This window comes from Misgurnus anguillicaudatus, chromosome 18 (genome assembly GCF_027580225.2).
Source record: "Misgurnus anguillicaudatus chromosome 18, ASM2758022v2, whole genome shotgun sequence".
Classification (NCBI taxonomy): Eukaryota; Metazoa; Chordata; class Actinopteri; order Cypriniformes; family Cobitidae; genus Misgurnus; species Misgurnus anguillicaudatus.
Window position 1 is genome coordinate 30,191,621 of NC_073354.2, and position 16,609 is coordinate 30,208,229.

At 36.6% G+C, this 16,609-nt stretch overlaps 2 protein-coding genes across 10 annotated transcripts in view; one reads left to right on the plus strand and one right to left on the minus strand.

Annotated features, from left to right (window-relative positions):
* clu (clusterin) overlaps positions 1-16,609 on the minus strand; it is a 28,720-nt gene that overhangs the window by 10,840 nt on the left and 1,271 nt on the right. The gene's annotated exons all lie outside the window — the stretch shown is intronic.
* On the plus strand, positions 1,774-16,028 carry LOC129427821 (uncharacterized). 8 transcript variants are annotated; one of them, XM_073856284.1, is made up of 11 exons: positions 1,774-2,374; positions 2,624-2,715; positions 2,953-3,042; positions 3,292-3,384; positions 3,630-3,719; positions 3,969-4,058; positions 10,553-10,694; positions 10,799-11,782; positions 11,906-12,064; positions 12,264-12,359; positions 14,978-16,028. In XM_073856284.1, the coding sequence occupies exons 8-11, from the start codon at positions 10,802-10,804 to the stop codon at positions 15,290-15,292; spliced, it is 1,551 nt and encodes a 516-aa protein (XP_073712385.1). In that variant the 5' UTR covers positions 1,774-2,374; positions 2,624-2,715; positions 2,953-3,042; positions 3,292-3,384; positions 3,630-3,719; positions 3,969-4,058; positions 10,553-10,694; positions 10,799-10,801; the 3' UTR covers positions 15,293-16,028. The 8 variants fall into 8 exon arrangements, with proteins under 8 accessions (XP_073712385.1, XP_073712384.1, XP_073712389.1 ...); XM_073856283.1 differs by lacking the exon at positions 2,953-3,042 and having other exon boundaries at positions 1,774-2,055; positions 2,323-2,374; XM_073856288.1 differs by having other exon boundaries at positions 1,774-2,055.

Below are 16,609 nucleotides of genomic sequence, written 5' to 3' on the forward strand. Positions count from 1 at the left end.
TGGCTCAAAGTTACTGTACTTAAGTGACTCTACACTGTTAGAAAAACTCTACACTATCACTGGGGCAGTACCACTTAATTAAAGGGTCTTACATTCACAGATATGTACATTTGGTACCAATATCTTTAACGGTGGGGTGCACGATCTCCGAAAGCCAACGTTGAGACTCGAAATCACCCAAGCAAACACGCCCCCACCCCAATAGAGGCAGAGCTCAGTTCTGCAAATTTGAAAAGTCCACTGACTTTGTATTGCGAGAGGCCACCTTCTTGTCATTTCTGGCTTATAAAAAAAACTAATAATGCCTAAAAGCTGCTGTGTGACAAGATGTACAGCTAACAAGCCAAAAAACGCAGAAATAAGTTTTTATAAGCTGTTGAGCCGTAAAACTCAGCCTTTAAGGAGAAAAAAGTGGATCGCCGACTACGTTTCCCCCTAGTGGGCGCAGTTCTATTAATAGTACTATATGAAAAGTTGCCTGTTTCCACTTTTGTGTCTTTAAACGCTCGTTTTTTTTTGTTATAAGCCAGAAATGATAGAATCTCTATAGAATCTGGACCTCTATAGAATAGACCCAACCCACACATACGCAACCCAGGAAACGATGTGGGTTAGTAGACATGCCCCTTACTGCTGATTGGCTACAATTGTGTTTTGGTACTCGGCCCGACTCCCTTTTCCAAAGCGTTTCTCAAAAATCATGCACCCCGCCTTTAAGATACTAATATGTATCTTAGAGGTACTAATAAGCTCTCATTGGTACCAATAAGCTCTCATTGGTACCAATATATAACTCTGAGGTATGAATATGAACTCTGTAGGTGCAAAGCTTTACTTTTTAAAGGGTACCACCCTATTGACAGTTGGGGTACATATTTAGATTTATTTTCTGACATTGTAAGCACAAATAACTGAAAACCCACACTATTAATAATATGGTCTGTGCCTTACACTCTTAAAAATAAAGATACAATAATAGTCGTCACTGAGGCGGTATCTTTTCAAATTGTACACTTTTATACCTAAAAGATGCATATTGGTTTTTCAACAAAAGTACACATTGGTACCTTAGAGGTACATACCGGTATCTTAAAAGCGCATATCTGTACCAAAATGGTGTATAAAGGTCTTTGTTAGGCCTTTAAAGATCCAAAACCTTTGAGATCCACAAAACCTTTCTTTTCTTCAGACTTAAAACATTTATTTCAAGAATCTTGAACTTAATGTTAAGTGGAGAACCAAAACTTAGATTAACTTTATGGCTTTAAATTCGCTCTTTTAAAGGGACAGTTCACCCAAAAATAAAAATAATTTAATCATTTTTGTGTTGTTACAAACCTGTATGAATTTCTTTGTTCTGATAAACACAAAGAACCATATTTTAAGGAACGTTTGTAACCAAACCGATCAGAGGCCCCATTGACTTCCATAGTATTCTTTTATCCTACTATTGAAGCCAATGGGGCCTCTGATCAGTTTGGTTTTTAATCATTCCTCAAAATATCTTCATTTGTGTTCATCAGAACAAGGAAATGAATGCAGGTTTGTAACAACATGAGAGTGAGTAAATGATGACAGAAGTTTCATTTTTAGTTGAACTATCCCTTTAACTAATAAGATTGAAATAGCAAAACCAATGCAAATGTTATATATCTAAGCTTTTACTGTTTGCAAAGACTTGAAAACAAATCCTCTTTGCGAAAGATTTCAGATGGTTGTTCAGACAACGCGTAATCCCAGTTTTGTGTGTTTCCAAGTAGGTTAACCTTTAGTCATTTCTTTTACACTGTAAAAAATCCAACTCGCAAAAAGTTTACACAACTATTTTTTATTAGTTAACTGGACAATAAAACAAAAAAAAGTTGACTTAACAAGTGGGAATAAGTTGGTTCAAAAATTGTTTAACCAACTTACATTTTACCGTTGACTGGATATACACATGCAAGTTTAAAAGCACACAAGTTGTTTTTGGTTGTTGGCGCATGCGCACTGTAGCCTATGTGGACGTTGGAGCTCATGTGGATTGTGGAATAGCGCCAAACTTCATCGTTTAAAGTAAGTATATTTTTCTGTGTATTTGAAACTGAATTTAAGTAATGTAATGGCGCTGTGCAATCTTATTTTAAAGCAAGTTTTCATGAAATAACTAATCAAGGAGAAAATATGTTGGAATACCGGTTTTATATCTTGCAAATCTTAAACTTAATGTTTTCAAATCCTCGCTATATCCAACACAGTTATTGGAAATAATGTGCGATTCGTCTCATAGACTTAACTCAAAATGTAATTGTGTTGTTTTACATCATAAAAACGTCATTGCAGCTCACGTGGATTGATAGCGCCTTGCACGAACACGACAAACGTAACGTTAGAAGTAAGTATCTTTATTCTGTGTGTTTTGAAACTGAAGTCCTATTTAATTAATGTAACGTTAATGTCACTGGGCTAACGTTAACGTTTTTTTAAAGCAAGTTTGCATGAAAGAGCTAATCAAGGAGAAACTGTCACAATCCCTGTTTTATATCTTGCAAATCTAACGTAATGTTTTTAAATCTTGGCTATATCCAACACAGTTATTGGAAATAATGTGCATACATTTAACTTGATGTTTATTGCATCACAGAAAACTCTGTTGGAGCTCACGTGGAATGGTGGCATTTTGATCGTCAGTAAAACGTGCAGCACGAGATCGCGACACTTCATCGTTTAAACAAAGTAAGTATCTTTATTCTGTGTGTTTTGAAACTGTCGTGTTAAAGTAATGTCACTGGGCAAGCTTATTTTAAAGCAAGTTTGTATGAAAGAGCTAATCAAAGAGAAAATGCCACAATCCCGGTTTTATATCTTGCAAATCTAACGTAATGTTTTCAAATCTTGGCTATATCAACACAGTTATTGGAGATAATGTGCGATTTGTCACATAAACTTAACTTAATGTTTATTGCATCACAGAAAACTCTGTTGGAGCTCACGTGGAATGGTGTCATTTTGATCTTCAGTAAAACGTGCAGCACGAGATCGCGACAAACTTCATCGTTTAAAGTAAGTGTCTTTATTCTGTGTGTTTTGAAACTGAAGTCGTGTTAAAGTAATGTAATGTCACTGGGCAAGCTTATTTTAAAGCAATACGTTTGTATGAAAGATCATCAAGGAGAAAATATGTCACTATCCCGGTTTTATATCTTGCAAATCAAACGTAATGTTTTTAAATCTTGGCTATATCTAACACAGTTATTAGAAATAATGTGCGATTTGTCACATAAACTTAACTTAATGTTTATTGCATCACAGAAAACTCTGTTGGAGCTCACGTGGAATGACAGCGCCATTTTGATCGTCAGTAAAACGTGCCGCACGAGATCGCGACAAACTTCATCGTTTAAAGTAAGTGTCTTTATTCTGTGTGTTTTGAAACTGAAGTCGTGTTAAAGTAATGTAATGTCACTGGGCAAGCTTATTTTAAAGCAAGTTTGTATGAAAGATCATCAAGGAGAAAATGTGTCACATTCCGGTTTTATATCTTGCAAATCTAACGTAATGTTTTTAAATCTTGGCTATATCTAACACAGTTATTGGAAATAATGTGCGATTTGTCACATAAACTTAACTTAATGTTTATTGCATCACAGAAAACTCTGTTGGAGCTCACGTGGAATGGTGTCATTTTGATCTTCAGTAAAACGTGCAGCACGAGATCGCGACAAACTTCATCGTTTAAAGTAAGTATCTTTTATTCTGTGTGTTTTGAAACTGAAGTCGTGTTAAAGTAATGTAATGTCACTGGGCAAGCTTATTTTAAAGCAAGTTTGTATGAAAGAGCTAATCAAAGAGAAAATATGTCACTATCCCGGTTTTATATCTTGCAAATCTAACGTAATGTTTTCAAATCTTGGCTATATCTAACACAGTTATTAGAAATAATGTGCGATTTGTCACATAAACTTAACTTAATGTTTATTGCATCACAGAAAACTCTGTTGGAGCTCACGTGGAATGATGGCATTTTGATCTTCAGTAAAACGTGCAGCACGAGTTTGCAACAAACTTCATCGTTTAAAGTAAGTATCTTTTATTCTGTGTATTTTGAAACTGAAGTCGTGCTAAAGTAACATAATGTCACTGGGCAAGCTTATTTTAAAGCAAGTTTGTATGAAAGATCATCAAGGAGAAAATATGTCACAAAGATTTTTTTTAATGAAATCCAAGGCTTTCTGTCAGATCCACACATAAACAGCAATGACACTGCATCTTTTGAGGTCCAGAAGGGTATTAAAAGACATTGATAAAATGGTCAGTGTGACTACAGTGTTCAACATTAATATTATAAATTGATGAGAATACTTTATGTGCACAAAACAAAATAAAGACTTTATTCAACAATATCTAGTGATGGTGATTTCAGAATAACTGATTTATGAAGCTTTGATGTTTTATGAATCTTGTTTCAAATTAGTGGCCTTCACTAGATATTGTTGAAAGTCAGTGTTTTTTTTTTTTTTTTTGCACACACGCATTATTCTGGTCACTTTATAATATTAATGTTGAACTACTGTAGTCATGCTGACCATTTTATCAATGTCTTTTGATATCCTGATAGACCTCAAAAGACTGACTGTCATTGCTGCTTGTGTGGATCTGGGGCCGGTTGCACCAGCTGTGTGTAAGTTACGACGTAAATGGGCACTAAGTTACAACTTGCGCACTACTAAATGTTTTTGCGTTGCACCATTAAACTTAGTTTAAACGTAACAATACGTTGTAACTAAATATTTATGGATGCCTCTGTCCATGAATAACGATTGGAATAAGATGTCAGCCAGATTAGATTACATCGATGAGCTCGTAATTAATTATGTAAAGCCGCAAGTTCGTCAGTTTAGGCGAGTCAAGAACGAGTTTGAAATTATGTACTGTTCAGACTATTTCCTGTTTACCCATTAGAAGGCTTGTGATTGGGTTAAGAAAAATAGACGTCATTCTATGCGACAATGCATTACTTTACGGAGAGCTTATGACCTACTAGCTACGTTCTGCCTTAAGAACAAATGGTGCAACCGAATAAAGTAAAGAGTTAGTTATAAACTAGCTAGTAGATACTAAGCCTCTAGTTTGGACTTTACGTCCCAGTTTAAGTAAGAATTTATGAACAACTGGTGTAACCCTACCCAGATACCCTCGGATTTCATCTTAAATATCTTAAAGGTGCAGTGTGTAAATTTTAGTGGCATCTAGTGGTGAGGTTGCAAATTCTAACCAACGACTCAGTCCACTGCTCACCCCTCGCTTTTGAAACACACAGAAAAGCTACGGTAGCTGCCACCGGACAAACATGTCATCGTCAGAGACAACTTAGTAAAAAAAGTGTGTCTGTTAAGGGCTTCTATAGAAAAATGGCCGCACAAAATGGCGCCTTCCATGTAAGGGGACCCTCTTTGTATGTAGATAAAAAGGTCTCGTTCTAAGTTAATAAACGCATAACGGTTCATTATGAAAGGTCTTTATACACCCCTGATTATGTAGTTTTGTATATTATTTTGCATTTCTGTCAAGAGATCCTCCTAAAAATTACACACTGCACCTTTAAAGGGATACCGTAATAACTCAAAGACCAGGGCCTTTATTTACCCAAACTGCCGAAGGTAACAGGCTTTTATTTAAAGCAGGCATTATTAGAGACAGGCCTTTATTTCAAATTCCATCTGTTTGATAAATAATTGTTTTAAATTAGCCTTTAAATTAAAAGCGATAGCGTTCTAGTGGATAGAGATCATTCGTTTTTTTTAACAGTATATTTTTTCAAGGTTGTTGAAAAGTCCGTCAATAGCACTAAATGAGACCCATCCAATGGAGCTACTGCCATCTATTGGCAGCTGTGCATTATGATGAACTTGAATGCATTTAGGAGATAACACAGCGCTCACATTATCTAAATCATGCCCCTGCGCGATCGTCCCCTCGCTTTCCTCATTAGAATGCATTTGTTTTGAGCAAAGCAGGAGGTAAAACACTCTCTTAACACTGGAACCCATCGTAATGTTAAGTCTGTGTTTTTTATGTAGTCATATGAAGCCCTCTCACATGCCTATGATATCGCATAGTTGATCTGTTGCGTGTGCACCATAGATATTTACTAGCCCTGCTGCGCGCATTAAAAGGTTTTAACAAAGGCAGATGAAGGTGAGTGCTCACGCAGTTGATGTCTCTCCTTTTAAAACGTGCTCTGGTGCGAATACGCTCTCACTGCGCGTAAGCTAAGCTTTGTTTATACTCGCGCTTTGGTCCGCAACGCAAGCCTCCGCGGATCGCGCGCGCGTCTCACCAAACGGACAAGGCGTATATAGTTGACATGCTAAGCTCTGACTTATTTCCCCCCAGCACTCATCTTTCCCGGGCTTAATTTGTGACCGGCCTTTATTTGTCTGCGATGACCACGCCCCCGGCCACTATCAGAGGCCCACCGTTTATTTGAATAACGGCTTTTATTTGAGGAAATACGGTAGTTCACTCAAAAATGAAAATGTGACCTTTATCTGTTTACCCAAAGAAAAAAATGTCAGAAAATCTGAAAGATGTGAATTTGTTTCTTCAGCAGAACACAAATAATGATTTAACTCCAACCGTTGCAGTTTGTTAGTCCTACAATGCATTAAAATGGTAACAAAATCTATGAGAATGATAAAACATGCAGACAAATCCAAACCCTGCAGCTCGTGATGACACCTTGAGGTCCTGGGACACAAAACAATCGGTTTGTGTGAAAAAACGAACAGCATTTCATTTTATATAATTTATATCATTACCACTAAGTCCAACTGCTTTGAGCATCCGATGTGTGTGAAGTCTGAACGTGCTCTTGTGCCGGAAGTGATCTCTCGCACTCATTAATGTAAACGCACTGCTCGGTTTTTTCACACAAACTGATTTTTTCGTGTCCTAGGACGTCAGTGTGTTGTCACAAGCCTGTTATACGACTAATAGACTGCAGAGTTAAAAATTATCATGTGTGTTCTACTGAACAAACAAAGTCACCTACATCTTTGATACCCTGTGGGTGAGCAAATAAACTTTTCATTTTTGGGTGAACTATCCTTTAAATTTGTGTTCTGAGGACAAGATCTTACGGGTTTGGGACGACATTAAAGGAAAAGTTCGGTATTTTACACTTAAAGCCCTGTTTTCAGATTGTTTATGATGAAATGGAACGGTTTTGACTGAAATTTGGACATATGATGCTGGCCCGAGAACCTCTGGGCGTTTCTTGTATCACCTCCCACCTCCACAATGGCCGCACAGGCGCACAGGAACAATCCTTCATAAAATGCACCAAACTTCGATCCACAAAGACGCGAAACTCACCGAGTGGTCAGGGGTGTTCAATGATATGCTCACAAAAATCGCTGCAAAAGACGCATTCCAACAGGTTTTATCATAGTTTTTGTATTACTCCGCACCGGGAACCTTGTTTGTATTTTTGCAATTGGCAAAGGTGTATTATCGCCACCAACTGGGCTGGACTGTCTATTATTTTAGCTCTCAGTGGAAGAATGGTAAAACAGCTGTTGGAAAGCATCTTTTGCAGCGATTTTTGTGTGAGCATATCAGTGAACACCCCTGACCACTCGGTGAGTTTCACGTCTTTGTAAACGAAAGTTTAATGCATTTTAGAACGGATTGTTCCAGTGCACCTATACACCCATTGTAGAAATGGGATGTGAAACAACAAACACGCAAAATTCTTGGGGCAGCCGCATATGTCAATTTCGGTAAGAACCGTTCTATTTCATCATAAACAATCTGAAAACAGGGGTTTAAGTTTAAAATACCGAACTTGTCCTTTAATGACAGAAATGTCACACTTGGATTAACTAACCTTTTAAAACTCTTCTTTTACAATAGGCACAATCCGATTTATATTCGAAATAAGTTTTTTTTTTGTGAAAATAAGTTTTACATAAACAACATACATTGGTCAGCAATAGACACAAACACATGCAGCTTATTTAGTGGCCATGTTTTTGGTTTCAGGTTTTTCTGAGCTCACCATATGCAATGTAAAATTTGCAAGTTTACCCACTCTTCTCAAGATGTCCTTCTAAAACACACAAGACTGCGTCATGGAGGAGGAGTAAACTGGAATTGTTTTTATGAAAACTGTGTTTGCACCTTTAAAACCCGAAGTTCACTCAAATCACATCTTACAAGAATACACAACAGAAGTAGAAAACATCGAGAAAATTTGACATTTTTGTGTGACTTGTGTGATTTTAACGAGATTTGTACTGAAGCCCAATTCTTTGCTCACCTTGGCAGACATCTACAAAATAAAGAAACTGTACTGTGCCCTTTCCAGAGATGCACATTTAAAACCAACAATCGTTCTACCTTTAGCAGTCACAGAACAAGAAAACATAAAAATCACACAACACAAGATTTCAGATTAGTAAATAAGGACCCTAGAGAACACTTGGATGACACAGAGACCGAGTCAAATGATGATCTTGAACCTGCAACCTCATCACAAGACCCTGTAGAAAGGAGAGAACAGGACTCAGAAATTGTTAATGTTGACATACTTGAACGTAAAGTTGCGCAACTCTTTCTTTCTATGCAAACAGTGTTGCATATTTCTAAAAGTGCAATACAGAGAATAGTGGAACAGTTAAATGATATTTTAGATTTTACAAAGTGTTATGCTCCTGATACAATTAGGGAGATACTTGCCAAACATAACATTGTAACGGAAAACGATCAGGTTGTGCAAGACATTACAGATGCACTTTTTCAATCAAATCCTCTATTTGCAACAACTTCAGCACAAGGCAAATTCGCTACAGATTACAGAAGAAATCTGTATTTTCGGGAGCACTTTGAACTGATTGAACCCGTTGAGTATTTGTATGAGAGGACACAAAAAAATTCTTACGTGTATGTTTCCATTGCAAAGCAGCTGGACTGTTTACTTAGACGTCAACTGGTTTTGGACAAGGTTGTGTTTAATCAGGAGTCTCTACCTGGCCAATACAAATCTTTTCAGGATGGAAGATACTACAAGGAGAACAAACTTTTAGGTGAAAGAGAAAGTGGCATAGCTTTGGGTTTATATATAGATGACTTTGAAGTCTGCAACCCTCTCGGCACCTCAAGAAAGATTCATAAAGTTACCGCTGTATATTGGGTCATTCTGAATTTGACTTCAAAATGTCGTTCAAGTCTAAATTTAATTAATCTAGCAGTTCTTGGAAAGAGTGATGATGTGCGATTGTTTGGTTATGAGAGGTTCCTTGATCCATTGGTTAAGGATATAAAGACACTGGAACAGGTGGGGATATTTGTCCCGGCTCTACAGCAGTACGTGAAAGGAACTGTGTTTTGTGTCTGTGCCGATAACCTTGGAGCACACGGCCTTGCAGGCTTCCAAGAAAGCTTCATTGTTGACAACTTTTGCAGATTCTGCCTAATAAGTCATCAACACATTGCAAGCACTGAGCCTGGAGATTTTCAGTTAAGAACTCCAGAACAACATGATTCTCTGTTGAAGGAACTTCAGAATGATGACCAGCTCCGTAGTTTGAATGGTGTGAAAAGAGAATGTGCTCTGAGCAAGCACTTATCATACTTTCATCCAATTACAGGATTTCCTCCAGATGTTTTACACGACTTTTTTGAGGGGATCGTCCCTCTTGAATTGTCTCGATGTCTGAAGGAGTTGATTTCAAAAGGATTCATATCACTTCAGGAACTAAATAGTCGTATCAATACATTTCCCTACAAGTATGCAGATCGTGTGAATAAACCACAGAAAATTCCCAAAACAAGCTTTGCAAAAGGAACAATCGGCGGCAACGGACATGAAAATTGGACACTGTTGCGATTACTCCCTCTCATGATTGGCAGCAGTATCCCAGAAAATGACCCTGCGTGGGAGATCTTAATGCACCTCAAAGACATTGTAGAATTGGTTGTATCTACAAAGTTCTCAGATGACACATTGTGCTATTTGGAGAGTAAAATAGCAGAACATCGTAACTTACTTGCAGAGACTTTTCCTGATTTCAGCATACGACCAAAGCATCACTTTGTTGATCATTATCCACACCTGATCCGTTGCTTTGGGCCATTAGTGGAATTATGGACTATTAGATTTGAGGCAAAGCACAGTTATTTTAAAAAAAGTTGTGCATGATACCCATAATTTCAAGAATGTGCTTCTTTCTCTTGCAACAAAGCATCAGCAAATGTTTGCTTATTTTCTGGATGGACACTCTCTCTTCAAGCCACAGTTACATGTTGAGAAACTTAAAGTAGTTGAGACAGGTTCATTAGATGCAACACTGAGGGCAGCAGTCACAAAAAAGTATCCTCAACAGAAAACCATTTCTTTAAGCTCTGATTTATGCCTTCAAGGTGTCCGATATGTCGAGGACATGATCATTTCTGCTGGGCAGTGCAGTGGTTTGCCAGAATTTTATAGGATTGTCAGCATTATGGTTGTTGACAACCGTGTGTCATTTATCTCTGACAAACTTTCATCTTGGTATTTGGAACATTACAGGTCCTTCGAGCTTGTTGAAAACATTCATCCAGAGATAGTGATTCTGGATCCTGAGTCTTTGAATGATCTTGGTCCACTGCAAGCATATAAAGTAGCAGGAAAGCTCATGGTATCTCTGAAAGTCTTTCTTCTACATTAAAAGGTAAGCAAGTTTTGTAAACAATTCTTGTAAACAAAAAAATTTAAAGTTACAATTGTACCATGCACACATAGTAACAACTTGTTTTTGGTTTCTTGTCCTCTTAGATAATGTTGCTTCGGGTCTTCATCTCACCCCAGAACATTCGGAAGGTCCAACTTCCACAGCGGCCTGACTCGGTGGATAATTTAAAAGCAGAACTAAAATCAAAGTTAGAGATTCAAGAAGACTTTTTCATACAATACGAGGACCCTGACTTTGGAAATGAACTGTGCAATTTAACAGACATTTCTGAGCTGCCAGCTGAGAGGGCGGTTTTAAAAATTGTGTTGGACAAAGATTTGTCTTTGACTCAACAATCTGATACCCAATCTGTTTCCTCTCTTGATAATGCCAGTGTGTCAAGGTCGTCCTCCCAGAGCCCTTCAACCATCGTTCAGAGCTATATGAGAAGTACATCGCAGTGGCCGTCACCTTTTCCAATTCCTACTTTCTCCTATGATGTTGAGTTTAGACTTCGCAAAGCAAATGAGGTTTATGAACAAACAAACAAGGCTTTAAGTGTACCAAGAGAAATGAAGTCGCACATCTTGGAGAAAGTTGCAGAGGCAATTTTTGCTGTAAAAGCTTACCCACTCCCAGAGGAAATTGAAACTGTCGCTTCTGCACTCGTGTTGAAGCATCCCTGCCTTACAGAGCCAGGTATGGGTAAAGGATTTGATGGGTGGAAAATGAGCCTAAAATACAAACTTGGCAATTACAGGTCAAAACTGCGATCAGCTGGTTGCCATGAAGTTGGTATCAACAAAAAAAGAGGGGGAGATGGTGAAGACCAGAGAAAGTCTCTTAAAAAGGCCAAACGAGGAGAGGTTAATTTCTTACCGGATCATCCTACAGGCCAGTCTGATGATACTCTGGAGGAGGAAAGACTCATACTGGTAGAGGAACTAAAGAAGAGGAATAAAAATGAGACGCTCATCAGTCAGAAAATGAACCTGACATTTTCACTTCGGCGACAAGAGGTTGTGGAAGTTGGGCCAATGGTGTCTGAGATGCTGGAACGATGGCCTGCCCTGTTTCTTTCAAATGAGGTAAGAGTAATAGTCATAAGTGGAGGTATTTAGTGGTAGTAGTCTTTATAATTGGGGTTAATTTTGTGATGTTTTTATGTTTGTTAATTGTTTTATTGATGAAACTTTTTTTTGTCTCATCAGATTGGTTATGAGTTCAAACGCATTACCAATGTGGATCTCCTTGATAAATTCAGATTATCGTTACACCAGCATACACCACAACTTCTGAAGTTGTACAGAGCAAGACAGGGGGCTTTTGGAAAAGAGATGGAAGATCTTCTTAACAGGCTTGATCAACAGGTAACATGTTAATGACAACCATGTGTAATCTCTAAACTGAACAATTTATCAGAGCCCTTTTGTTTTTGTAGGCGGTGAAATTATGGTGTGTTGTTCAAGTAAACATGGATGGACTGAAACTAAATGCTGAATTAGATCTTTGTAGCAATGGGTTAGCAGTGTCTATCAATTATTTATTTTTGTGTTACCCATTTTTCAGACCTCAAATATTGTGAATCACCGAAAGCAAACAGTTCTGGAAGGTCTCCCTTTGTTTCTCCGTGAAGATCCTTCTGCACTTTTAAAAAAATGTCTGGTGAGTATGTTTCATTAATTCTTCTGCAGATATCAAGTCTTGACAACTTATTGGAACATAACCTTAGGATAAATAACCCACTAAACAAACTCATGTCTGTAAAATGTCTTTTCAACGTACACCTTGTGAAACACATTGAAAAGACATCATCTGGACACGAGTAGCCAGAATAGTTTTTTTTTTTTTTTTTGACGTCTTCTGACCATCCGATATAGACATTCAAGGGATAGTTCGGCCAAAAACGATATCAAACCCATGACCCACTCACCCCCAAGCCGTCCGAGCTGCACACGTCCATCGTTTTTCGGATATTTTAGAAAATATTTTAGATCTTTCTGTTCATTAAATGTAATGTTACGGGGTCCAGCAATAGTCCACGACCTTCAAGTCCAAAAAAGTGCGTCCATCCTTCACAAATTAAATCCAAAGGGCTCCAGGATGATAAACAAAGGTCTTCTGTGGGTAATCCGTGCGGTGTTGTTGTAGAAATATCCATATTTAAAATGTTATTAAAGTTATAAACTACCTTCCGGTAGCGCCGCCATTTTGGAGTGATGCGCATTCAGGATGAGAGCTTACGCAGCGTACAGAGTTTCTCTGCTGCTTCTCTGTGCCCCCGCCCTCCGAATTTGTCATACGTCACTAAGAAAAGTGCGTACACTATGCTAATACTCTCTCCTGAGTCTAAGATGGCGGCGCTACCGGAAGGTAGTTTATAACGTTAATAACATTTTAAATATGGATATTTCTACAACAACACCGCACGGATTACCCACAGAAGACCTTTGTTTATCATCCTGGAGCCGTTTGTATTTAATTTGTGAAGGATGGACGCACTTTTTTGGACTTGAAGGTCGTGGACTATTGCTGGACCCCGTAACATTACATTTAATCAACTGAAAGATCTAAAATATTTTCTAAAATATCCGAAAATGTGTTTGTCTGAAAAACGATGGACATATGCAACTCGGACAGCTTGGGGGTGAGTAAATCATGGGTTTAATATCGTTTTTGGCCGAACTATCCCTTTCATGGAACTTTCTTCTTTGTATTACATTGTAACACATCTTTGTATTGTGAGAGACACCAGATCTGAAGGAGACAGTGTTTGATTTTTGCAGACTTTTTTTATGGTTATGCAAATAAATTGCAGGTACAAAAATCCTCAGTGAACACCGCTCAGTGTTTATGAGTCCAATATACACAATGATAAGAAACATGGAAACCATGTTGAAGTTAATGAGCTAACTATTGACTAAATGATGATTAAGCATTTAAAAAAATTAATTGCAAGTAAAAGACATTAAATCTCTCAAGATTTCAGCAGAGGGCGTTTACAGAGGGCGCATTATCAGCTTCGCTTACTACTAACCATATTGACTGTATTTCTACTGAATTTCTTACTGACAATTAAAAGGGGTTTAAATGTAATTTTTTTCATCTTATTTTACATATAAACATAAACAAATATCTGCAAAGATCACCACTTGTGGCTCATTGGGAAACACTGTCTCCTCACATCAAAAAGGTCTTTTGTTCGTGTTCCTTCAGATCTGGTGTCTCTCACAATAAAAAGATGTGTGAATTACAGATGCTACGTTGTCCAAAGGTGTGAACATGTGTTTTACTACATATGAATGGGTCTGTGGCTGTTTATTTATTTCTTAATAAACCTTGTACAAAGTATTTATCAATGTCTATATTGTACATTCAGAAGAAATCGGAAAAAGTTAAAGGAATACTTCACCCAAAGATGAAAATTCAGTTATTTACTCTCATGTAGTAACAAACCTGCATACATTTATTTTGTTCTGATGAACACACATCATGTGGTGGACCCAATTCACTTTCATAGAAGGAAAAAGAATACTATTGAAGTAAATGGGGTCCACGATTGGTTTTGTTACAAACATTTCTCAAAATATCTTGTGTTATCAGGTGAAAGAAAATAGTACAGGTTTGTAACAACATGAGAGTGAGGAAATTGACACAATTTACATTTTTGGGTGAAGTATCCCTTTAACTTTCATTTTGTCACCTCAGTGGATGTCTTTTAATGTACATTTTTTGTGACAATGACATCTTCTGGACATGATTTTGTTTAGTGGGCAAGGGTAGTAAATCTTTGCATTGTGAGCAAATTGATTTTTATTTGATTTTAGGATGATTTGAATGTAGCATTAATCAATATAATACTTTATAATTATGTTTAATGACAGGCTCACTGATGGTCATCATTCACTTGCATTCTGCAAAGGATAAATAATGCAATTAAATGTAAATTAGTATTAGTATAATAATAATAATAATAATATGCAAACTTTTAGTGTGTGTGTGTGTGTGTGTGTGTGTGTGTGTGATATTTAAAGTATGTTAGGTAGGTGTTTTGTTCCTACAATGTAGGTCAATTGGAACCAAAACTTTAACATACAACATGATAGTTGATTATGTACATTGCATTTGCCTCCACATCTTAACCATATCCAAGATAAACAAATCTTCATAAACCATCCACACTAAACCTGTAATATCTGGTGGTTTCATATAATTAGTTGTTTTTCAGAATAAAGTTATAAAACTGATATCAGCTGATAATGATGTATTTGTTGTTTCATTAGGACACATCGGCAATAGACAGACAGACCAGAGGGATTAAAATGGGAATTTTGGCGATAACTGAGGATGATGTCGCCTCTAGCGAATTGCCAACCTTTCAAAACTTTGCTATTGTTTTGGAGGAGGCAATTGTTCTGAAGGATTTTCCAGACCTTCCATCTGCGGTTTCATACCTGTTTGGCCTTGTCTTTGCCTTGAATTTTGAATACCCCAAAGAACTGAAATATACTTTTGAAGTAATTGAGAAGGTGTTCATGGAAATGGGCACTCAGTGCTCTGCGAGAGTACAGTCCTTAAAAACAAAACTCTTGCTGTGAAAGTTAAATTGTGTGAATTGACGTTGGAACAGAGTATGTTAAAATGTAAAACAGATTGTTGAATTGTTGTGAATTGTTTACCCATGTTCAGGTATGTTTTAAGACTGTTTAATGACATTGTGATGATTTTTTTTGTGTTAGGCACATTGACACTTTTGCTCTACAAGGGTATTATTGCTGAGAACTGTTAATTTAGTTGTGAGCATCTTTTGAATTAAACTAAGAAGATTTTAACATTAGGAAATTAATATTAAAGTTGTTGAAATGTAACTTTGAAATTTTACAATGTCATTTTAATTGTTTTGTTTATTTGTATGCTTATTATTAAGATTCAGATTATTTATTGTAATTTTATTTGTATTTTAATTTAATTTGTGTTCGTACTTTTTTTTACAAATACTTTATACAAAAGTGTATTTTTGTTAGAAAATTTTTAATTTAATTTTACATTCAAAAGGTGGGCTGACCATCCAGTGTTGAACTGCAACGTTTACATGTTCATTGATGTTTGATGTTTTAAGCATTCTAAGGAATAGAGTCAAAGCTTTTACATGTGAAAAGGAATACATTTATCTTTAGTTTTTATGTTTTTAATTTGTATTATTGACATTTTCCAGTATTTCTTTATTTTTATTATATTGACACTCATATTTTTTTCTGTTAGGAAGTATGACACTTATTTGACCTTGTTTGTATTTCTTTACAGAATGTTCAAATTAAACAAAACTTGAAGCAAGCATTTGGTTTTATTTTACAAGACTGTGTAAATGCAAACTAGAACAGAACATTTGTCCATTTAACTCATGGGAAAAAGTTCACATAACATAATTTGAGTTGTGTCAAAAAAGGAATTAAGTCCAGTTAACTAACAAAACTGAGTTGGCTGAACGAATAGAGAACCTTTATTGAATTGTTTCAAAAAGGAATTAAGTCCAGTTAACTAACAAAACTGAGTTGGCTCAACGAATAGAGAACTTTTATTGAGTTGTTTCAAAAAGGAATTAAGTCCAGTTAACTAACAAAACTGAGTTGGCTGAACAAATAGAGAACTTTCATTGAGTTGTTTCAAAAAGGAATTAAGTCCAGTTAACTAACAAAACTGAGTTGACTGAACAAATAGAGAACTTTTATTGAGTTGTGTGAAAAAGGAAATAAGTCCAGTTAACTAACAAAACTGAGTTGGCTGAACAAATAGAGAACTTTCATTGAGTTGTTTCAAAAAGGAAATAAGTCCAGTTAACTAACAAAACTGAGTTGACTGAACAAATAGAGAACTTTTATTGAGTTGTGTGAAAAAGGAAATAAGTCCAGTTAACT

Excerpts from the sequence above, each read along its gene's own strand:
- LOC129427821 (XM_073856284.1), top strand. The coding sequence starts at position 10,802 with ATGTTGCTTCGGGTCTTCATCTCACCCCAGAACATTCGGAAGGTCCAA. Across the intron at positions 11,783-11,905 it reads CCCTGTTTCTTTCAAATGAG|ATTGGTTATGAGTTCAAACG; the intron begins GTAAGAGTAATA and ends TTGTCTCATCAG. Across the intron at positions 12,360-14,977 it reads CACTTTTAAAAAAATGTCTG|GACACATCGGCAATAGACAG; the intron begins GTGAGTATGTTT and ends TTGTTTCATTAG.